The sequence below is a fragment of the Electrona antarctica genome, assembly GCF_951216825.1.
Source record: "Electrona antarctica genome assembly, chromosome: 2".
NCBI classification, from domain to species: domain Eukaryota; kingdom Metazoa; phylum Chordata; class Actinopteri; order Myctophiformes; family Myctophidae; genus Electrona; species Electrona antarctica.
Genome location: NC_136807.1, coordinates 26,346,017 through 26,370,810, shown reverse-complemented (window position 1 = coordinate 26,370,810; position 24,794 = coordinate 26,346,017). Strand labels below are relative to the sequence as shown.

Sequence of the window (24,794 nt, the reverse complement as noted above, 5' to 3'; positions counted from 1 at the left end):
ATTTTTCTGAGCGTCGAACATGAGGCTGCGGTAGAGCTGAGAGAACTGGCTGAAGGATACGTCTCCATTCCTCAGCTCATTCCTCAGCTCATTGTCCTGTAAAGAGCAGAGAAGAAGAAGCACAGAACCATGCTCTTTGGTAAGAAGCTGTGTTGACCATTAAAATATGATAATATGTCGGGCTGAATGTCCAAAACAGTTACTTTTCAGGATTCAAAATCTGGTGCTTTGGCAAAATCGTCATAATCGTTTTCATGTTGAAAAAAATCCCAAAAATGGCAAAATTAGCAGAAAGTACAAGGTTCAAGGTTGGACTTTATTGTTACAACTTGTGTACAGGTACAAAGAGTAACTTATTTTTGTTTGGCTTCCTTACAGACAATGCAGCAGCATAGATAGCACAACATTCAAGACAACTAAAACACAGCAAGCACAGCAAACAAAGGGACAGAATAAAGAGTGCAAGAAAGAGCAATCTAGGAGTAGAGAAATAGTAACATATGTACATGTGCATGTTTTCCCTGTAGTAGCAAAGTTAGGTCAACTTTTTTGTGCTTCACAGTAGGTTAAGTTCCATATATACAACACAGTTAATTTAGTTTAAGAAGGTTGAGGCTAAGTTCCATATATACAATAAAATGAGTTTAGAAAGTATAAAGTGATTAAGTAGGCCAATCAATGTGTGTGTGTGTGTGTGTGTGTGTGTGTGTGTGTGTGTGTGTGTGTGTGTGTGTGTGGTGGGGGGGTTTGGGTGTTACGTTACCGTAAGTTTCTCTCGGAGGAACCTCATGTTGGGGACCCTGTAGTTGACCTGGCTCAGCATGCTCTTCAGATCCTTACAGGATATCCTACAAACATGCACGCGCGCACACACACACACACACACACACACACACACACACACACACACACACACACACACACACAAAGTAAAATCACTCCAATGCACTCATAGGCACGTAGTAAATTCGCTGCCAATGCCAGCACAGCGACACACAGCAACATACATGCATTTACGTACGCACATGTACGTGCGTTAGATTCGCTGGAGAAGTAGGGGGGCTTATGATGACCCTTTGGTCTTTTGGGAAATCGGTTTGATATTTATCAAACGATTTAATAAAATAATCTACAAACTCATCGCCGGGTTTGAGCTGGTAGATCTGCTATTCTTGCTATTCCTCATATGAAGGAGCATAATGGTTACGTTTTTCTTTTACAAATGGAACCACGTGTACTGTCGTGTAGTACACACAACCATGTCCAAACATGATTATTTCCACATTTACAGACAAATGCTCACGCATGCAGTATGTTGTGTGTGTGTGTGCGAGCATGTGTGTGTGTGGACCCTATTTTTTGCTTATGGTTGGCACTTTCGACTCCATTGTTACTAGGCAGTGTAAAAAAAGCAATAAAGAAAAAATAAAAACACAGAAATGAATCTGAGCCAAAAGGAGACAACATGAGCAGTGCCTAACAAAAGGCTTCGCCCAGGGCCATTCTCCTCCTCCATCTAGGAGGTAACAGACAAACATGTCTCTCTCTCTCTTTCTCTCTCTCTTCCCATCCTCTCCACTCCGTTTCCTGCCTAAGGAAGTAGCTGCTGCTGGTGTGTGTGTGGCTGAGGGCCGCCTGCCTGCCTGCGTTCCTTCTGCACACCGAATGCACACAGAAAGTACTTAGGACTTGGTTATTTTCCACGTGCTGCACCCACCCTGCACGGCACGCACAGGCACCAGAAATCAGGAAGGGGAAATAACTAAGTACTGCGGCTTAATCTTAAAAAAAAAAAAAAAAAAGAATGGTAGTGATATGCAGTGAAACCGTCGGTGGGCTCGGGAATCAAACCCAAGACTCGATGTGGTTCGCCGCTCAGATATCGGCACCCCTCCACCACAATGTTAACAGCTAAAAAGACTAGAGTTATGACTACCAGCCAGCTAGGATAGTCTGGTCAGTGTTCATCTCTATTGCACACGTTGTACTGTCTGGTTCGTGTTTGACCCTATTGCACACAAAGTACATTTACTCAAGTACTGGACATAACTTCCGGTTCACGGACCTGGGGTAATTTTTTCGCCTTAAGCTATGGCACGGCCGAAAGACCTCGGCACGGGAGAATTAATTAATGAATTAATATGTGGCACCAAATGTGTTAAGTATATTTTGATGTTAATTATTTTGTATATTTTGAACAATTTTTGAATTATTTCTACATTGTGGAATTGATATTTTTACTTTTAGTAAAAGATTGCAGTACTTCTAATGTTTGACTCTAAACGGTTTGACTGTCTGGTCAGTGTTTGACTCTATTGCACATGGTTGGACTGTCTGCTTTGACTCTATTGCACATGGTTGGACTGTCTGCTTTGACTCTATTGCACATGGTTGGACTGTCTGCTTTGACTCTATTGCACATGGTTGGACTGTCTGCTTTGACTCTACTATTGCACATGGTTGGACTGTCTGCTTTGACTCTATTGCACATGGTTGGACTGTCTGCTTTGACTCTATTGCACATGGTTGGACTGTCTGCTTTGACTCTACTATTGCACATGGTTGGACTGTCTGCTTTGACTCTACTATTGCACATGGTTGGACTGTCTGCTTTGACTCTATTGCACATGGTTGGACTGTCTGCTTTGACTCTACTATTGCACATGGTTGGACTGTCTGCTTTGACTCTACTATTGCACATGGTTGGACTGTCTGCTTTGACTCTACTATTGCACATGGTTGGACTGTCTGCTTTGACTCTACTATTGCACATGGTTGGACTGTCTGCTTTGACTCTACTATTGCACATGGTTGGACTGTCTGCTTTGACTCTACTCTTGCACACGGTTGGACTGTCTGCTTTGACTCTACTCTTGCACACGGTTGGACTGTGTGCTTTGACTCTACTATTGCACATGGTTGGACTGTCTGCTTTGACTCTAGTATTGCACATGGTTGGACTGTCTGCTTTGACTCTACTATTGCACATGGTTGGACTGTCTGCTTTGACTATTGCACACTGTTTGACAGAACAAACTCACTTGTCTTCCCTGTTGCGATCGACAGCGTAGAACTGCTTCCGTAGCCACCTAAACGGAGAGAACACGGACAGTAAGGAGTGCATTTAAATACAGAAAGTGTTACAAGTGCTGGGTGTAACGCTATAGGCATATTTAGAAGTAATGGTGTGTGTGTGTGTGTGTGTGTGTGACTGTGTGTGTGTGTGCGCGTGCGTGTGTGTGTGCGTGAGTACCTCTCAATCTGGAGTGGTGTGGGAGACTTCAGTGTGTCGGCCACCAGCCAGGTCAAACCTTTCACCCACATTGTCATCTCCTCATCAGATGTGGCTATAGGGGTCAAAGGGTGTTTAAGAGCCATGATGTCTCAGTTCAGATAAACCGTGTATACCACTGGTGTTTAAGAATTTATTCAACTCGACGCGTTGTAAATAAATCGGTAATCGGACGCTGCGTTCATGATTTGAGGTTTTTTGTTCAAAACAGACCACTCCTGCAAATTTAGAAGTCAATCTTAGCCAATCAGGATGAAAATTAACACATTTTGCGGTGTAGGTCCCAGAGATAAACGTCATATCAAATGGGGGGGGTCAGTGGCCTAACGCATATCAAACCGGGGGGCCTTGAAATGAAAAAAGGTTGAGAAACTCTGTCATAGATGTAATTAAAGCCTGGGTAGTTACTAGAAGTAAAGCCCGGCTAGTAAGGGTTTAACGATACAGTAACTGCATCGACTTTAAAAAGGACCTAAAGACGTGTCCACACGTCTGAGGCACCCCGCGGTTTTATTTGAGATGACGTGTGGATACGTCTTTAGCATCATAAGTGTCCATTTCAACAATCGAAGTACATCAATATGTAAATAACAAAATATCATATCGACGTGACTATCGTTTTGCAATACAAATAATCTATTGTATCGATACCAAGTACCCCTAACTAAAGAGGGGTTTCATTACGTTTCCATTCAATATCGCTACACTTGGTCTATTGATAAATGTGTGTATTCTGTGTTCATGTCAAGGTACGGGTTTGTCCATGTGTGTTCAAATACAATGTCATGTATTTACTGTGTTTACTTTAAATCCCTTAACACAATCCCCACCGCGATTAATATTAAAGAATGATTACTATATGCCAGGATATCACCCCGACCCCGTTCAACCCTTATTTTGAAGATCCAAAACACCGCGACCGGATGTTGCGTCAGCTTAATGGTGTGTGTTGACTCTCGATCGGTTGTTGTTCTCTGCCCTCAGCATGAGAAGTACTGGCCGGCGCCATTACTGCGATTTTAAATCATTGAATCGCCATGAATGAACCAATATGGTGTCAACCATGCATGGCGATGTGTATCGTATGGCTGTTACACCCCTAGGGTGTAACAGCCAGGTGAGTCTACTCTACACGTACCTGCCAGACTGAGTGCTTTGAGGCGGAACTCTGTGCCATGGAGGATGACGAAGCAGTGGGCCTGGTCCAGCCGCGCTGCAGAGTCCTCCACGTAGCGCTCAAAGTCCCGTGACTTCTGTCCAGGACGGATCTCCTTGATCTCTCTGATGTCAACTGAAGACATGGTAAAAAAACAAACAAGCCTCATACGTTAAAATGGATAGTGGATACCATAATTTCCCAAAGACTTGATGCTATTGTTGCTAATAGTGAAGTCTAATAGTGATGAAAGACAGACAGTGATGTAGACAGAGACGGGTGTTATGGAAATGTTGATGCATTATAAGCGGTCCCATTGCAGCCTCTCCAGCGGTGCCCGTTGGGCACTGGCCTACTTGGAACGATGCAAGTTGGAAATGTATGCCCCACCCAGATATTATGTCAGTGTCCCTTTTATGGCCATATATGGAGTTCTTTGTCAGGCATGCCCAAATATGGAGTCTATACAGACGTCAGAATGATGTGAGAACAGGCCAGCTCCATATATGGACCCTGGGCAAGGGCCTTGTCCAGAGCCCGGGTAGAGGTCTTTTGGGGGCGGTTCTGGACAACCGTGGGTCCGACCGACTCGACACCAAGCACTCCCCGCGGGGGTGTGGAGCGTGTCGATTTTTGTGGATTACAACAGTGCACACACACAGACAGAGACTTAGTTAGAAGATATACTGTGTAAATATATATTTACTGATGTAGGCAAATGTTTTACTCAGATATGCATATGGTGTGTCCTGCGTGTTAACCCCACGGACGCCGGAAGGGTCAAGGTTTTCAGAGCAATCATAGCGAGGCGGGCACGGGTCAACCCCACCAAAAAACAAAGGAGGAGGGGAAAAAAACATTCCGGTACCTTCTCTCCCTCTCCTATTCTGTCTCTCTCCTGCTCTCCCGTCTCTATGTTGCCCTTCAATGTGTTGTGTGCTTATTTGATCAAGTATGCACCGCTGCCTCTGTTCAATCAATTAATTTGTTTGTTTGTCATGTTTATTTCGAATATGCCAATACAATTAAATAAAAACAGAAACAATTCTTTGCATTTTTTTGCAAGGAAGAACAATTAAAATAAATAACTTAAAATATAAGAAAACAAAACAAAGAAAAAAAAATCTAAGCATAGGCGAAAAGGAGTGAGAAGAAGTAAAAACGTATATACTCATTATCAAAATGAATCTCTTCAATTTTATATAAGAAAAAACGCAGATATACAAAAGAATATGCAACACATATATAAACATATATAAATTCAATACACATATATCCATATCATACATATCACAATATCCATTTTAAACACCTGAATTATACATTTTCCTCCTCCCTGAATTTTGTGAAAATCATATTTTAAATTTTTAATATTATACATTACTTTAAACAGATTGATGGTAGAACATTGTTTTTGCTCATCCCTCAAATTGTTCCACAGTGTTACACCCCTAATCGAACTACAACAACTTTTCATTGTGGTATTTCTGTTTAACGTTTTAAAATTAAGTTCTCCCCTCAAATTATAACCCCCCTCCCTATCCTGAAACAAATTCTGAATATTTGCTGGTAAATTATGGTTCTTAGCCTTGTACATTATTATTGCTGTTTGATAAGCTACTATGTCAGTGAATTTGAGCAATTTCGACTGTAAAAATAGAGAATGTTCCAGATAGCCGACCTTGTGAATGGTTCTTATTGCTCTTTTTTGTAGAATGACTAGCGACTGAAATTATTTTTTATAGTTATTTCCCCAAACCTCAGCACAATAATGAAAATAATCAAAATATGGCAAGACTAATGAACAGTAGAGTGTGAAGTGACTTAGGACCGAGAACCTGCTTTTCTTTATTTATGACTGCTATACTTCTAGCCACTTTGTACGTTATGTTAGTAATATGTGGTTTCCAAATGATATCCTCATTATGCTGCTATCCCTGACCCCGCTGCAATGCTGCATGCACGTCAACTTTATTTGAATGTCCCATGCAATGTTGTTGTAGGAGTAGGACAGGACACTCACTCACTGCGTTTATCTACGGTATGTCCTCGTTTAATGTTCTCTCATGCAGGCTATTTTGCAGGTTTGAGGTAGGTTGTCGGTCTAATGACAGTCGGACCAATAGTATGTCCGTAGTATCTTATCTACCTTGTATGTAAGATGATTAAGTGGTAAATAGTGCATTTATATACTGTAGCACCTTTATAGAAGGCGCTTTACAATGAGTGTGCATTACATTCACCCATTCACACACACACACACACACACACCCCCCTACACTGATGGTGGAGGAAACCATGCAAGGCACCAACCTGCTCATCAGGAGCAATTATGGATTCAGCGTCTTGCTCAAGCAGTCCAAGCACACTTCAACACTAATTCTGGGGGAGCCCGGGATCGAACTGTGAACCTTCCGGTTCCCAAGCGACAGCTCTACCTTTTTTGGTATGAAAATTATTTATTACACTTTAACATAATGTAACCAGTAAGACACGAGGTCGCTCTGAAACAACAGGTCTGGGGATACCCATATATGGACCTATTTTTTTTTTTTATTGGCCTTTTTTGGGCCGGGTAGGGCGTAAAATGTGTGCTAATTAGCAATTAGTCATTTCCGGGCCTGTTGAGAACTCTAGTTTTCACCAGCTGCCGGGCTAATAACTTTGGGGCCATATATGGTGGCGTGACAGACAGACAGACGGATGGACAGGTTTTGCATGTTCATATACTAATCTGCGACCTATGGTCGCAAAAAAACCAAACTTATGAAAATAGGTTGCGAATTCAGCAAGTCATGATGATGAGGACATTGGTTCTCAAAGTGGGGTCCGTGTCCTTGAGGGGGTTCCCAGCAAAAGTAGTCGCAATCATTTTAACCATTTTATCCATTAATACATTGGCTATAAAAAATATTGCTCACAGCAGTTTTGAAAAAAATATATAAAAAGGGTCTTCTCTTCTGGGTGTCCCTGGCACAAAACATTTTAATATGGGGGGTCATGCGGCCAAATATCTATCAATTTGGGTGTCCTTGACATGAAGTTTGAGATCCAGTGCATTATTAGGAGGCACGGCTTGCCCCTGCCTATTGCCAGGGTAGCGATGTTGACACATCGCTCCAACAAACAGTACAGCCAATGCGCTACACAACACATGTACATGATATATCAATGAAAACACAGACAGATATAGGCTTCTATGGTTCAAGTCCCCCTGACCACAGAGATCCTTATACAGTGGAGCCGAGGCCACGACCTCAAGCCACATCTGCGAGCTGGAACCCGCTGAGCAGACAGACACATATAGAATATCGCCGCTGTTAGGCAGAAACCCATTATCTCCATATTCCTTTCTGTGTTTTTTCCGTAAATTAACACCCCTACGGCATCATATACTACAACGTCACACAAAAGCACCAAAAGTAGCAGGTCCACAAGCTCGAAACGAGGTGGGAAGCGACACGTTTTGAGCTTGTGGATCTGCAACTTTTGCCATTTTTGAATTTAGAATCCTGGGAAGTAACAGTTTTGGACATGTGAGGTTTTCACCCGACAGAGACGCTGGACTTCGCCAGGTCTCAAAACATCCTACAGTAAGTTGGTGTTTCACCACCGCCTACCGGTTACTTAAACCACTCATTAAAAAGGTGGGACAAAGTTGTTCTTTCTGGGTGTGGATGGTGAAGTCTATTTGTGTTGTGTGTAACTGACACGGACCATTTGAAGGAGTAACTTGTAATTGACGTGACGATAAACTTGGAATAGCACAAGAACTCGGTAACAAAAACATACCGATGACCCTCAAATAGGCGTTTTACAGCAGTGGTTCCCAAAGTCTTCTCAAACTCCTGTCAAGGACCCCCAAAATGATTATGTATTTGGTTGCAAACTTCTCTCTCCCGATTGGATAAAACCAGTAGCCTGGCCTGAATGATTTTTTCCGTCTACTAAAGAGCTGGAGAGAACCCTGTTGCCGAACAAACACGCGATGATTACTATATAAAGCTATGTAAAACTTATTTTAATTAAGAAATATCACTTACAACACCTTTAATTTGCCCTATGATTATGAAATATCAGTGACCAGGGTTTTATGGAAGATGCTTCTGAACAACTCTTACTTCTCACGATTCAAATTCAGCCTATTTTTGTGTGACGCTGTAGTATTATAGTATACGGTAGTAGTATACTGTATAAGTAGGGCATTCATAAACAAAAGGGAAAAAAAACACACAAAAAGAGATAAAGTTAAACTTTCTGCCCGAAAGTAAGGAAGTATTATTACTTTAGGGCTTGGCTTTAGCAGCCACATGGAGTAAAGCAGCAGTGATGCACGTTGTAGATCGGCTCATTTTCAACTAGCCAATATATATAAAGGGTTCAAGTTGTTAACCCATTTAGACCCGAGGGGTTCGAACAACACCTTCTAAATACTGACCTAAGGTTTCTGGAAAAACTTCAAATATGTATTCAAAAAATACAAAAAAATTAATAAATGTTGCTATACTGTACAAAACCCAAAAGGCTTCCCGGGAATGAAAGGTATATGGTGTATAAAAGGTATAAAAGTTATGTATGGGGGTTCCCGGTCTAAAGTGATTTTGACTCTATAGTGACTCATTTAGCTGTGGGGACCCCCTCCCTCAAGGACCCATGAGGGTCCCCAGTGACTCTATAGTGACTCATTTAGCTGTGGGGACCCCCTCCCTCAAGGACCCATGGGGGTCCCCAGTGCTGTGGGGACCCCCTCCCTCAAGGACCCATGGGGGTCCCCAGTGCTGTAGGGACCCCCTCCCTCAAGGACCCATGAGGGTCCCCAGTGACTCTATAGTGACTCATTTAGCTGTGGGGACCCCCTCCCTCAAGGACCCATGGGGGTCCCCAGTGCTGTGGGGACCCCCTCCCTCAAGGACCCATGGGGGTCCCCAGTGCTGTGGGACCCCCTCCCTCAAGGACCCATGGGGGTCCCCAGTGCTGTGGGGACCCCCTCCGTCAAGGACCCATGAGGGTCCCCAGTGACTCTATAGTGACTCATTTAGCTGTGGGGACCCCCTCCCTCAAGGACCCATGGGGGTCCCCAGTGCCGCTCACCACTTTGAGAAACACTGCTTTAATCCATCCATTTTATCTACAAGCAGCAGCAGCTGAAAACGCAGGGAGTCTCAGTGTCTTGCTGCTGCACACTGTGTTCAGCTCCTGCTCCTCTTCCTGCCTGCTGCAAACCATGTATGGGGGTTCCCGGTCTAAAGTGATTTTGACTCTATAGTGACTCATTTAGCTGTGGGGACCCCCTCCCTCAAGGACCCATGAGGGTCCCCAGTGACTCTATAGTGACTCATTTAGCTGTGGGGACCCCCTCCCTCAAGGACCCATGGGGGTCCCCAGTGCTGTGGGGACCCCCTCCCTCAAGGACCCATGGGGGTCCCCAGTGCTGTAGGGACCCCCTCCCTCAAGGACCCATGAGGGTCCCCAGTGACTCTATAGTGACTCATTTAGCTGTGGGGACCCCCTCCCTCAAGGACCCATGGGGGTCCCCAGTGCTGTGGGGACCCCCTCCCTCAAGGACCCATGGGGGTCCCCAGTGCTGTGGGGACCCCCTCCCTCAAGGACCCATGGGGGTCCCCAGTGCTGTGGGGACCCCCTCCGTCAAGGACCCATGAGGGTCCCCAGTGACTCTATAGTGACTCATTTAGCTGTGGGGACCCCCTCCCTCAAGGACCCATGGGGGTCCCCAGTGCCGCTCACCACTTTGAGAAACACTGCTTTAATCCATCCATTTTATCTACAAGCAGCAGCAGCTGAAAACGCAGGGAGTCTCAGTGTCTTGCTGCTGCACACTGTGTTCAGCTCCTGCTCCTCTTCCTGCCTGCTGCAAACCACACATCCTGTTAGTGTGAGTATGCCTACACACACACCACACCACATCTGTGTATGTAGGTGTGTACGTGTGCGCGCACACGTGCGTGCGTGTGTGCGTATGTGCACATGTGATCTGTTCTCATACCTTCTTAACCACATAAACTGTCCCTATTCTGGGCATGTCAATCATGATAGAAGGAGAACTATTATATTTTTTGTTCGGCGAAGAGATTATTTGGTATTGAGGGAAAAACGTAGGGGGGCCAACTACATATCCATAGGGGACGCCCTATCAACGAACTATATGGATTTCAAACAAAGCAAACTTGTCTTATAAAATGGTACTTTTATCTGTGTGGTAGTGTGTATAATATAACTGACACAACTGCCGTGAGTTCGTTATTTGGTCTCCCTGCTCTTCTATTGAGAAATCTAGATCCTGTTATCAGGTAGGACCACTACTGGTTGACAACTGGTACTGCATGAAGGTCAAACAGCAATATCTCTGCTGGGGCAACGATGGCCAAGTGGGTCAGGTTCAGGCGTGTCACTCTCTCCCTGACTCTTTCTCCTGTTTCCTGACTGCACTGCACTACCAAACAAAGGCAGAAGAAAGGCCCCAAACATCTCTGGGGGAAATATATATAATCTCCTCTGAGTAACAATATTTGGACAGTAGTAAAAAAAGATGTCTGGCACTTGCATAGGGTTAGAATCTTTCAGGTAGGACATTACAAGTTACAGGGCGCAACAACCATCATCCACAGCTGCACAACAGCCCTCTATATAACATGGTGGGGTCAGGGGATCCCCAGCTAAAACACGTAATACAGCATCAGAATCATTTTAACCACTGTATCCATTTATCCATTTATAGGCTATTTAAAAAAATAGCAGATCTACAAGCTCACAGTGTGTCACTTCATGTGTCACGCTGCAAGCTTATACATCTGCTATGTTTTTAATCTTTTGGAAAAACATCAAAAATGCTTGGAAACCTTTTTTTTTTAACATAAATCCCTTCTGAGTTTCCTGGCACAAAACATTTTCAGATGTGGGGTTCGCGTGGGCAAATTCATATCAATTTGGCTTTGGCTTTTGGGGGTCCAAAACGTTTGAGAAGAACTACTGATTTTAGAAGGCATTTGTAGAATCGGCCTCAGGTGAAGTGGTTAGCAACCATGACCCACACCTACACAGCAGACCTTCATATTCATGTCTTTCACCCGTTTTACGTTCCTCCACACACACACACACACACACACACACACACACACACACACACACACACACACACACACACACACACACACACACACACACACACACACACACACACACACACACACACACACACACACACACACACACACACACACACACACACACACACACACACACACACACACACACACACACACACACACACACACACACACACACACACACACACACACACACACACACACACACACACACACACACACACACACACACACACACACACACACGTCAGACAGACAGACTTCCTGCTGAAGTGAAGCTGCCGACAGGCTCCATTTGTTTAAGAACACTTTAAGCTGGCTGGAGTCAAAATATTTGCAGCTTCCTTCGGAGAGAAGCAGGAAAATAAGAGATAGACAGAGGTGTCACCTTACTGAAGGAGATCAGGAGGAGGATGCATCCTGTACCATACACCCTCACATATACGTATTAGTGTGTGTGTGTGTGTGTGTGTGTGTGTACTTATTTATAAAGCATTCAGCAGAACAGGGTAGCAAAATATTTTAAATAAAACTGTCAAAAATACAATAAAATAAAATCAGCAGCAACACAAAACCACATGAACCCTAGTATCGCTATTCTGGGCCATGTCATGATAGAGGCAAACATTTGGCAAAGAATAGCAGATCTACAAGCTCACAACACATGTGACACATTACACAAGTGTCATGGGAAAACATTACTCGCATCAAAGAGAGAGGTGTGACCGTGGCATGGGCATTCAAGGCAGAGGTTAGGTAGAGGTCAAGTTCCTGTCCGTCACCTCTCTACCAGAAAACAAAATCCACAGCAGGGTGCCGATTCTAGAGCTTTTTTCACAACATCATTGTTCTGATAGGAAGTTCATTAGAATTGCTATATTAAGACCTGAGGTTGACTCTACGAATGTCTTCTAAACAGTAAAAAAATTAAATCACACCGTGTGAACTGAGTGGTGCAACTCCCCTCTCCCCCTGCCTCTCCCTCTCTCTGTAAAACAGTGCAACACTTATCTCTCTCCGTTTCTGGCACAACAGCGCCACTTTTGCCCCTACTGGTACTCTAAACATAGTCACATAGGTTAGGACATAGTCACATAGGTTAGGACAGACATTGCTGTTCCTTGGAGTGGTTGCACCACTCAAAAACATATGTTTGTACATCAGTGGTGCTCAAACTTTTTCATTTTCTAGGACCCGCAAAATTATGCATTTGGCCGCTGACCAAACCATCTCAAAATATTTTGTTCTAGGGACGCCCAGAAGCAGAGATTTGAGTTAAAATGTTTGCATATATATTCAAAGATTTACATACATTTTTCAATCTATTGTACTGTTCCCCATGTATTTTTTTCGATACATTTTGAGTCTGACCATGTCTAACAAGAATAAACTTTTCAGTATTACACGCATTGCCTCCAAGTGAGATTATTGGCCTTCCAACACCCACACCCACACTTACCACACACAACAGTATATTACACTGATCATCTCCTCAACTGTCACTTCAACAACAATCATGCCATCTGGATGGAGATACAGAACTTTGAGATGGGAAAGAGTTCGTTTTAGCAGGAGTTCTGTCCACTTGTAGTCGTTGCAGTGCTAAACAAACTGCCTTGCTGATATGTTGTTTGTGTACACACAGGCGACTATATACGCATTGTCTTTATGTGGCGTTGAATTTTGTTATGCATTGTTGAACAGACTCCCTCTGGGACCAATAAAGATTATTATTATTATTATCATAATCATTTCCAGGATCTAGCTTAGTTTATAGACAGTTTAAAAAGTGACCACAGCAAAAACCAGTAAACCACTGACCATCATCATCACTGGCGATGAAGAGCTGATGCCAGCCCATTTCATCATCACATGAACTCTTATAGAGCACAGCAGTGGGCGCGGTATGACGATGTCATACACAGTGCCAGAGGCGATGTCATACACAGTGTCAGAGGCGATGTCATACACAGTGCCAGAGGTGATGTCATACACAGTGCCAGAGGCGATGTCATACAGTGTCAGAGGCGATGTCATACACAGTGCCAGAGGTGATGTCATACACAGTGCCAGAGGCGATGTCATACTGTCATACACAGTGCCAGAGGCGATGTCATACACAGTGCCAGAGGCGATGTCATACAGTGTCAGAGGCGATGTCATACAGTGTCAGAGGCGATGTGGCAGCGGTGGCCGAACGGATAGCGGCGCGGTCTTGATACCGGAAGGTTCCCAGTTCGAATCAGCCGTCCGACACGTTAAAAAATTACCACCGCTGAAGTGCCCTTGAACAAGGCATTGAACCACTACGATGAAATGTGTTCTATGAGCAGGGCCTGGCTGGAAACAAGTTCTTGAGCTTAGCCCAGATACCCTAGGTAAATATAGATTTCATTTAATTTCATTTAATTTCATTTCATACACAGTGTCAGAGGCGATGTCATACAGTGTCAGAGGCGATGTCATACACAGTGCCAGAGGTGATGTCATACACAGTGCCAGAGGCGATGTCATACTGTCATACACAGTGCCAGAGGCGATGTCATACACAGTGCCAGAGGCGATGTCATACAGTGTCAGAGGCAATGTCATACAGTGTCAGAGGCGATGTCATACAGTGTCAGAGGCGATGTCATACAGTGTCAGAGGCGATGTGGCAGCGGTGGCCGAACGGATAGCGGCGCGGTCTTGATACCGGAAGGTTCCCAGTTCGAATCAGCCGTCCGACACGTTAAAAAATTACCACCGCTGAAGTGCCCTTGAACAAGGCATTGAACCACTACGATGAAATGTGTTCTATGAGCAGGGCCTGGCTGGAAACAAGTTCTTGAGCTTAGCCCAGATACCCTAGGTAAATATAGATTTCATTTCATTTCATTTCATACACAGTGTCAGAGGCGATGTCATACACAGTGTCAGAGGCGATGTCATACAGTGTCAGAGGCGATGTCATACACAGTGCCAGAGGAAAATACACACATCAAAGAAGTGTGACCAGGGGGCGTCCGAGGTCAGGCAGAGGTCAAGTTCCTGCCCACCACCAGTGAGACTACAAATTGTCTGTCGGGTGGAAACCTCATTATGTCCAAAACTGTTATTTTTCAGGATTCAAATATAAAAGTATCAAAAAAGCAAATTTACTAGCTCAAAACACGTGGCTTTGCGCCATGCTCCGAGCTTGTAGATCCACCACTTTTTTATTTTTTATGTTTTTTTGTGGCTTTCGCCTTTTATTTTATTTTTATCCAGGGATAGACAGTAGGCTGACAGGAAATTGGGAGAGAGATGGGGGGGTGACATGCAGTAAGGGCAGTCGGGATCGGGAGTCGGACCCGCGGCACACTGCCAGACAGGATTGCCAGCCAAGGTGCCTGGACCGCTGAGCCACGGCCCAGGCCTAGATCCACTACTTTTGATGCTTTTGTGTGATGCTATAGTATAAGTAGGGCATTCATTTAGGAAAAAACACTGTCCAACAGCAACGATATGTGCGAATCGACTGGTCTGTTAAACTATCCTGCTCCTCCTACAGTACTAATAGTTTACTAAATACTAGTGGAGCTGTGGGACTAGGTTATTAATTATTATTACACAGCTTGGTCGAATGCTTGATTCTGATCAATTGCTGAATTCAGTGGTGTGTTATTTCTGCATAATGACCGCTCCAATAAGGCCTCTGTCGAATCAAAGCCTCAGAGCACCTGCTGCGCTGCTTGAATGGTATGCTACTATGCTGTATCCAACATTACAGCCATGTAAACAACAAAACACACAATGTCATTTACAACTAGACGTTTCTCTCAAGAACGTTTTTGAGGCCTGGGCCATGGCTCAGTGGTCCAGGCACCTTGGCTGGTAATCCAGTCTGGCAGTGTGCCGCAGGTTCGACTCCCGATCCCGACGGCCTTTACTGCATGTCTTCCCCCCCCATCTCTCTCCCCATTTCCTGTCAGCCTACTGTCTGTCCCTCCATAAAATATATGAAAGAAAGGCGAAAGCCACAAAAAAATAAAAAATAAAAATAAAAATAAAAGAACGTTTTTGAAAACATTTGAAGTGAGAAATGGATGATGCAGTGTCTGAAAATGGATTATATTTGATCAAACCATACTTATATTGCAAAACCCACTTCCATTCTGCAAGAAAAAAATGGAATTCAAATCCAACAGCAGTCACAGAACTCCTTCAACACAAAAAACTGTGGAGGAAAATGTAAACAAAAATAATCGGCGCAGCTAAAGTATCGCCCCACCACAGAGGAGGTTGTGGGTTTGAATCCACCGTGGTGCATTCAAATGCGAGGCTGCGAGCTTTGTCGAGCATTTCTATACGAACACACAGATTTTTCGCAGTCCGAGTTGAGGTCACCACAGCATTATCACCATTGATAATGCTGTGGTGACCTCAACTCGGACTGCGAAAAATCTGGGTGTGACCCTGGACGATCAACTGACGTTCTCGGCAAACATCGCATCAGTGACAAGGTCCTGCAGATTCCTCCTCTACAACATCAGGAGGATTCGCCCCTTCCTCACGGAGAAGGCAGCCCAGGTGCTCATCCAGGCTCTCGTCATCTCCCGCCTGGACTACTGCAACTCCCTCCTTGCTGGTGCTCCGGCATCTGCCATCAGACCTCTGGAGCTTGTTCAGAAAGCTGCGGCTCGTCTGGTGTTCAACCGCCCCAAGTTCTCCCACACAACCATCCTTCTCCGTTCTCTACACTGGCTCCCCGTAGCGGCCCGCATCCAGTTCAAAACCCTGGTGTTAGCCTATAGGGCAGTGAAAGGAACAGCTCCTTCCTACCTCCGGGCTATGGTCGATGCCTACACCCCTGCCCGACCACTTCGGTCTGCCACCTCGGGGCGACTGATTGCCTCGTCACTCAAGGGTCCTTCTGGCCGATCCACACGGTCACGACTCTTTTCTGTTCTGGCCCCACAGTGGTGGAATGAACTCCCCACTGATGTTAGGACAGCAGAGTCACTGCCCATATTTCGCCACAGGTTGAAAACCCACCTCTTCAGGAAACACTACCCTTCCTCTCTGCCTGACCTACTTGTTGTTAACTAGTTGTACGAACGCTTGTTTTCTATTGTTGTCTTGTTTATTGGATCTTGTTTAGTCGATACACTTAATTGTTTTAGCTCATGCTCATTTGATTTAGCTATTTTGTCTCATCTGTTTAAGGAAATAGGTAGCTGATATATTGCACTTTTACCTTAGCGCTAGGTATACTCTTGGTTGCTTGTTTTTGCAGAAAATGCACTAAAGACTTCTGGTGATTAGTAGTTTTTGTTCCCTACCTATGTTGAATACACTTATTGTAAGTCGCTTTGGATAAAAGCGTCTGCTAAATGACTGTAATGTAATGTAATGTAATGAACACAATTGGCCCGTGTTCGGGAGAGGGAAGACAGGGTGTCTCTGCATGTATTCCTATGGTCAGTACAGCCCAGGGCGGCACCTGTCAGCAGGGAGTGGGCGGGAGGAGTAGGACAAAGGCTCTACGTCCTCCCGGTGGGGGCTCCTCACTTGCCGATGAGTCAGTAGGAAACACCAGCAGTGACAACACAGAATGTGTGTGGGGAAGAATTAATTGGCATATGACTACATTGGGGAGAAAAAGGGGAAAAAAACTAAAGAAACAAACAAGAAGTACTTTTGTCCCTACCCAACAACACACACACATCATGTGTGTATTGTTTCATACAGTGACAGCACCGTTCAGAAGAAGCCATGTGATACAATAGAAACTGCAATTGTAAATACAGTAGGCTTTGTTAAGACTCACTGCAGTGAAATCCAATGTGTTACTCAGCTCTGACCTTTAGGACCGATGCCGAGTTCACACTAGCGGCGATAAAGCTACAACAACAGTCAAACATGGCCAACTACAACTGCAGAGTCGCTGTCGATGCGTTGCTGCTGCATAACACGTTAATGAAAAGGGTAGGGGTTAAATATCACAGGAAAACTGGTTAGTGGCTAATGGCAAAAAATGAGTTCTTTCTGTTCTTTGTAACGAATGGGGAATAGTGGTGGGAAGAGAGATGGGAGTGGAAATGCTGAAACAAAAACATAATGATTGATTTGACACAACACTGAGTCAATAAGAGCTGCAGCCCGCTCAGCTTTTATTGTTAGTCATGCAGTGACAACTGGCAGTTTGTAGCTTCTTGAATTTGAAAATGATTTGTGGTCAATTTCTTGTCTCTGACCAGATCATCCACCAGTGTTTCCCAAACAGTGGGGTTGGGTCACATTCTTTTGTTGTTGAAAATAATTTGATTAAAAAAAAATCACACCCGTGTGAAGTGAGTGGTGCAACTCCGTGTGGGGCTCCCCGGGGGGTCCGCGGAAGTTCCAGACACGTGTCCGAAACTGTCAAGTAATGACAGAGTTACCATGTGGGGGTCCCCGGAACATCCAGAGATTCCAGACCACCAGGAACATGCCCAGGTGGCTGGCCCGGTTCCGGCGAGCCGCCCCGCGTCCGAAACAGTTACCATGTGGGGGTCCCCGGGGGGGTCCCTGGAACATCCAGACCCCCAGGAATGCGGCTAGGGGCTGGCCCGGGTCCTGCAAGCCACCCCGCGTCCGACACAGAGTTACCGTGTGGGGGTCCCTGGGGGGGCCCTGGAACATCCAGACCCCCAGGAATGCGCCCAGGGGGCCAGGCCCGGGCTGTTTCCGGCAAGCCGCCCTGTGTCCGAAACGGTTAAGAAATGGTGAAAACCAACCAAGCTATTTTCGTGCTTGGACAGACAGACCCAGGGACAGACCCAGAACAAAGTCAAAACGTTTGGGAACCATTGGTCCACCCATCTCCATTGGTTGCTGTGGTAATGACGTAACAACATAGGCAGAAGTGTTGCAGATCATATATTTGTGGTTCAAATGTGATTCACATAAATCAGTTTATGTTTATTTTCTTTTTTTCAGACTAAATCTAATCTAAATCCACTCTGGATAGGCCCAGTCCTTTGACCTGCCAGTCTGAACATAGCCTTAGAGTATGCATACTTCTTCTGTGACACCATCAATGCAGTGTGTCGTGACATAGCGCTTCATCCTGTGTGAACTCTTATGTCAATTCATTGCTATGGCATGTCAGTTAAATAACTGGTTTAGTTAGTTCTGATGAAAGCAAGCCATACAGTGAACAAAGGACCCTTAATGAAACAAATAACAATAGAAGATGACTGACACACACACCCACACAGAGTGTGGTGGTGTTTACATGCAGAGACACATGGCTGGGTTTCCCAAACGCATGTGGTGTAAGACTTGTAGTGCCGCACATGCTGTGCCACGCAATGGTAGGCCTCAGGCCTGAAGCCTGGTATGGTAGGCCTCAGGTCTACCATTCTGAAATTTTATTTAATAATATTTGGACTGCTGGACAGTAGGCTCTCTTTACATGTATATATATATATATTGTTTTTGTTACTTAAAACGTCCCTGTCTATCAAAACAAACCCAAACACCCAAATACAGCTGGTATAGAGGAGAAATGATTGGTAAAACATGTATATATTGTTTTGTTATGCAAAACAAGGAACAGTTACATACATACTATACCCTTAAAAGGAGTCGGACACAAATGTACTGTATAACTAAACATGTCAACAGCATGTGTTAGTTACAAATATTAACCAAATGAACAAACTACGGGTACCTATTCTGTGCATGTCATAGTAGGCGAATATTCTGTGAAAATAGCAAATCTACAAGCTCACATATTTTCAGCGGAGAGATTTGGTAGAGGGGAAAAAGGAGGAGGGGACCAAATGAGTAGACCCCTGGGGATTCCCAGTGGTTAAACCCAATACCACCTACTATGTCACTTCAAACCGGAACACAATAGGTTTACAGCATGTAACCAATCCATCGCAGGCCAAACAGGCAATATTATCAACATCAGACCTATGATTTCTATCAGCCTGACAAATCTGTGACAAATCTGTGCTCCACCATTTAACCACTTTCAACCTGGCAGGGCTGGCAGTGGCATCCCTAATATAGGATATAAGAAAATAGCCAATCTACAAGCTCACAAGTCACATTGCAACACCTCGTTGTGAGCTGGTAGATTGGCTATATTCGCTATTCAAGGGCATAACCCGTAAAGACCTGAAGTCAATTTTACAAATGCCTTCTAAATCAGTATTCAAAATAGCAGATGTACAGGATCGCAGTACGGCACAAAGTGATGCACTTTGAGCTTGTGTATAGCTATTTTTTAATAGCCTATGGCTATAAATGTTAACAAACATCAAGGCCCTTATTGATCCCACACTTCCAGTAAAAATAACAACTTTATATTCTATTTATGTACATTAATGAGCTGTCCGGGGGCCGATATCACCTCTCCAGGAGTATCAAATTACGGCTATGAGCTCATGTGTGTATGAATCCACCTCCCCCAACCCCCCACATCCAAACCCTTTTGTCTCCCGCTTCATGGCAGAGAAGATGATACCGTTTGGTATGAGGGGAAAAAAAGTGAGCCTACACAGTCCTGTCTCGCTCCTCTCTGGCTTGCATCCGGAGCAGAGTGCAGCTGTGCACAAGGCATCCTGCTACGAGAGAGAGAGAGAGGGAGAGAGAGAGCTGAATTTCTCACTGGCTGCTGGGAGAGGAGTGGAGCAGAGCTGGAGAGGCCTCCTGCGTGTCCTCAAACCAGACATGTGTACTACTACTACTGAATACAAGAGCGCTCGCCCAAAAACACATTCGCCCCAGGTCAAATACGGGGACCTCGAAACAGTCGCCACCAGGTATTCCTGAACGTAACCTCAGTAAAAACCTTAACCTCAGTAAAACTATACCTAAACCTAACCTTAACCTCAGAAAAACTATATCTAAACCTAACCTTATTCCTAAACTTAACCTCAGTAAAACTACACCTAAACCTAACCTTATTACTAAACTTAACCTCAGTCAAATTATGCCTAACCTCACTTTATTCCTAAATGTAACCTCTATAAAACTATGCCTAAACCCAACCTTATTCCTAAATGTAACCTCAGTAAAACTATACCTAAATCTAACCTTATTCTATCTTAACATCAGTTAAACTATGCCTAGTCCTAAATGTATACCTTTTGTACAAGAATACAGGAACCGCTGGGGGCGAGCGGTCCACAAAGAAAATGGGGGCAAGTGTGTTTTGGGGCGAGTGTTCCAGTTACCCTACTAGTAGTCTCTCGACACAGACTGTTGACTCGCATCAATAATTCAAAGGAAAAGAGGGTGCTGTTTTTCCTTTATTTGATGATGATTACCCTACTAGTAACTACAATCTTTAGCTGGTATCACTTCTTGTGTTTATCGTCATGTTTAAATGACCAACGAAAGGAAAGGGATACCTTTATTAGTCCCGTGCATAGGGGGTGGGGGGGGATTATGTTGCAGCTTCAGCCAGCTGATGGCTGCTCAGATGGTTCCAACGAGCACTGCTCGGGGCCAGCGGAGCAGTTAGAGGTTGCTCAGGGACACTGCGACAAAACAATGGACTTTCTTTTTCCTACTAGACAGTAGACAGCCTCTCTTTACCGTTCAGCTATGTCTGTTGGCCCTAGCCTGCAGTGCATACCATACACCTAACCAATTAACCAAACAAACCCTAGTGTCCACAGTCCCTATGTTTGGGGCTAAACATTCTGCCAAAAATAGCTTATCTACAACCCGTCGTGAGCTTGTAGATCGGCTATTTTCGGCAAAGACATGAGGCCAGGGCTAGAGTTTAGTTGTTGATACAGCAGCGCCACAGAAGACAAGTGGAACTTTCATCTCGTCTTACCCTTGATCTCTGCACTAGGCGCTCTGTTTGTCTTATGGATCATGGTCGTTGCTGAACCAATGTATTATTGCTTAGAATGACAGAATACAACCGGATTGAGGTGCATCTGTGTGTGTGTGTGTGTGTGTGTGTGTGTGTGTGTGCACGTGCACACACAACGTGTTACTCACTTTCCCCTTCTATCTTTTCAGTTCCCCGGGTCCAAATAATTGTCCTGGTCTCTAGCTTGACTTGAAACGTCCTCCTCTCGGGACGCTGGGACTTTTTTGGGAACAGTGTCAACACCGTTCCCAGCTCCAGGTCCCTGTAGATGTTGTTCATCTCTGTGTCGTTCTCTATCCACGGAACAGGTCCGTTGGAAAAGGAGCCCGCGGTTCCAGCCATGCTTACTTCCCCCGTTTGTTTTCCTTTTCCTTTCAGAACAATTTGCTCAGTCCTGAGCTAGACAGGGATTCCTGCAGGAGAAGGGGGGAGGGGGGGGACAAAAAATGAAAAAACAATCCCTTGTTGCAAGTCTTCTGTTGTGGCAATACTGCACAATGACAGTGTAAAGTTTGCACTTATCAATGGTTCTTAAAACGTTCATTTCAAGGACCCCTTATAATATCTGAGATGATAAGACCCTTCATAAAGATTTGAGATTGTATAAATGAAACCAAATGGACCCCTAACAGAGTTACAGACCTGTAAGGGTCCATTTAGACCCTCCTCAAGGAACCCTGAGGGTCTCTGCCTGGACGATATATCGCAAACCACTGCCTTAAGTGTTTATTTTTCAAAATGTTTTTGTTTTATAAAGTTAAAGCTGTATATTCTGTCGAATTACATTACTATATACGGAGTGTTTGTTCAGTAAAAGGGGTCTTCCCGTCTCTCCAGCTCTTCTGTAAACTGAAAATAAATGTTCAGGTTGATCACCAATTTCATCCAATCGAGAAAGAGCGCCCATTTATCAGCTTCAATTGTTCCAATTCCTATTTTGTCTGCTGATTTATTTGTTGTTTAATTCCATCGCTTCCTATTTCGTGTTTATCCTGTGTTCCGTTTGAGGTGACGTCTCATGATTCCTGATTGGATGACATTTGTATCCTGACCAGAAAATGTATTTTCTGTTTACTGAAGAGCTGGAGAGACGGGGGGGCATTACTATATGCCCCCACCTACATAACAAACAAAACACCTAAATACAGCGAGAAGACAATGCTGCAGGTAAACACCACCACACTACTCCAGTGGCTGATGACTGATGAGGGGAAAATGTATTTACTGTTGTGTTATGTAAACACAGGGCAAAATTACATGCCTTTAACACTTAATTTTTAACAAAGAAATATAATTATGCCCCCTTTAAAGTCACAGTAAAGCAGACTGCCCAAAGGTCTGATATAATATAATTTATTATATGAAATCAAACAGTTTTATCCTATATCTCACTGTTTCGCTCAACTCAGCCAACCAGGGGCCAAAGACCCCTTTAAGGTCTGTAACACTGAGGAGGATTTCTGGGGTCCCAGAGATTCCCAGAGATGACCGGGAAAAATGTAGGCTGAAACTGAGGGTCCTTGAAATGAAAGAGGTCACAAACACTTGTCCTATTGTTGCACTGTTGAAAAAGTTCAAGATCAAAGACACCCCATAACTCTGAGAGACCCCGTCCCGATGTATTGGGTTCAATCCTTTTAGCACTGTATTTGTATTAAAACTGTACTCTCCTGCGCTTTTTTGCAAACTGTAAAAGTATTCAATCAAACAATGAGTGTACAAGTGTACAAATGGCACCAAATGGACCCATACTGGTCCATTTGTACGCTCTCAATTTAAGAGTTACGGATTTGTAAGGGTCCATTTCCCCCATAAATTAAATAAAACCTAGTCACTCTAGTCTGCAGTGTGACATGCTGATTTTCACAGCCAGACTCGGAGACTCCCGCTGACTAGACACTAGACTACCAACTTTAGGCCTGTTAAATATGCTACAATGTATCAGAGCACAAAGTTTCCCTTTGAGCCGTGCGTTCCCGTTTGTTGTGTCACATTGAATACAAGTGTTGCCGAATGGGAACAGACTGAGACAGAGTGGATACAATGTAACAACAACAACACGCTCTAGCTTCTATTTCCAGGGGGTTGGTTGGTACTTGGTAGTTATGAAGGAACGGGCCAAAGGGGAAAATAATGGCTGATTTCCACCGCTGCCAACCCCCCCCCCCCCCCCCCCCAGGTACAAGTGGCTAGCAAAAGATTTGTTTAGCCCCCAGCCCCCCACATGGCTGCATAATGTAGCCTCTTTTCGTCCCCCGGTTCCCCCCTCGCCTTCCTTACCTTGTAGAAATTTCAACGGTGACAACACGCAGCGAGCCTCCGCGGCAGAAACAACACGTCGTCGCCGCAAAAATCTCGGCGACAGCCCCGCACAAGAGCACATCTCCGACGGCCTTAAAAAAAACTTGTCCTCCTCCTGGTCTTTCCACCAGTTTTGGGGGGGTGGTTTAAGGGTTGGTTATTATAATATTATTATTATATCATCATGGTGGCCGCCGGCCCCCCCAGCAGTGAATCAATGTACTCCACCGGGCCCCCTCCGCTTCTTTTTGCCGTGAAAGATATTATCCCCCCGTTTTGTCCTGCTGGCTGGCTGGCTCGGCTTCGTGGTGCTGCCCTTCGTGGCTGGCTGCCGCTACACTACAGCACGTCCATGGAGAGAGAGAGAGACAGCCTAGGGGAAAAGAACCGTGGATGAATCCGCAAGTTGAGCTCTGGTCTCCCGGCTAGAGGGGCTGTGTAGCTGCGGGCCCTTCCCCCCACCCTGCCTACTAGTGCCTACCGTATTACCGAGCACCGCCACCGACCCCTCATGTACATGATACAACAAAGCGGCTGTTGCACGCGTCGGCCCCTTTAAGCCGCGATCTCGCGAGAGCCGAAAAGACCAGATTTACAAGCTCACAATGTGTTGCGGAGCGACGCGTTGTAAGCTTGTAGATCTGGTCCTTTTGTCGAGCGACACCGTGGTACTGCGACGTATGCGTATGTGCTTTTTGAAGACGGTGACAGACAGTGACACTGCACTGGCTTCTCGTGGCTTGCTTGTTGCTGCTTGCTGTGCTTGTCATACCGGTATAGTTAATTAACAGTTAGAAGTAAACCAATCGTGGCTAATTATTTACCCCCCCCCCCCCTCCGTACACACACCTGTTGATCAGAAGAATAGTTTGTGGAAGAAGTAGCCTACTCACATGTAGTTTTTGTTTTTGTAGTTTTTGAGGGGCCCCTATCGACGCTATGCTTTTTGTGTGCGTGTGTACCCCTGCCCCATAGCGATGATTTGATTGGCTGAGCACGGAATTGAGGATAAAAAGTGAGGACAGGAAATTGAGGACGCCAAAAGTGATTAGCAGGAATGTGAGGATATGTGAT

The 24,794-nt window shown here is 44.8% G+C and overlaps 1 protein-coding gene across 2 annotated transcripts in view; it reads right to left on the bottom strand.

The window, feature by feature from the left end:
* plcg1 (phospholipase C, gamma 1) overlaps nucleotides 1–24,245 on the bottom strand; it is a 57,962-nt gene extending 33,717 nt beyond the window's left edge. The window contains exons 1-7 of one of the 2 annotated variants that reach the window (XM_079489461.1): nucleotides 23,700–24,245; nucleotides 21,548–21,832; nucleotides 4,431–4,583; nucleotides 3,254–3,347; nucleotides 3,042–3,089; nucleotides 764–848; nucleotides 1–96 (exon numbers count right to left, since the gene is read on the bottom strand). In XM_079489461.1, the coding sequence (XP_079345587.1) occupies nucleotides 1–96; nucleotides 764–848; nucleotides 3,042–3,089; nucleotides 3,254–3,347; nucleotides 4,431–4,583; nucleotides 21,548–21,761 (690 nt within the window). In that variant the 5' untranslated portion in view covers nucleotides 21,762–21,832; nucleotides 23,700–24,245. The remainder of the gene's footprint in view (nucleotides 97–763; nucleotides 849–3,041; nucleotides 3,090–3,253; nucleotides 3,348–4,430; nucleotides 4,584–21,547; nucleotides 21,833–23,699) is intronic. The other variant, XM_079489462.1, reaches the window with a different exon arrangement.
* Nucleotides 24,246–24,794: the final 549 nt, after the last annotated feature.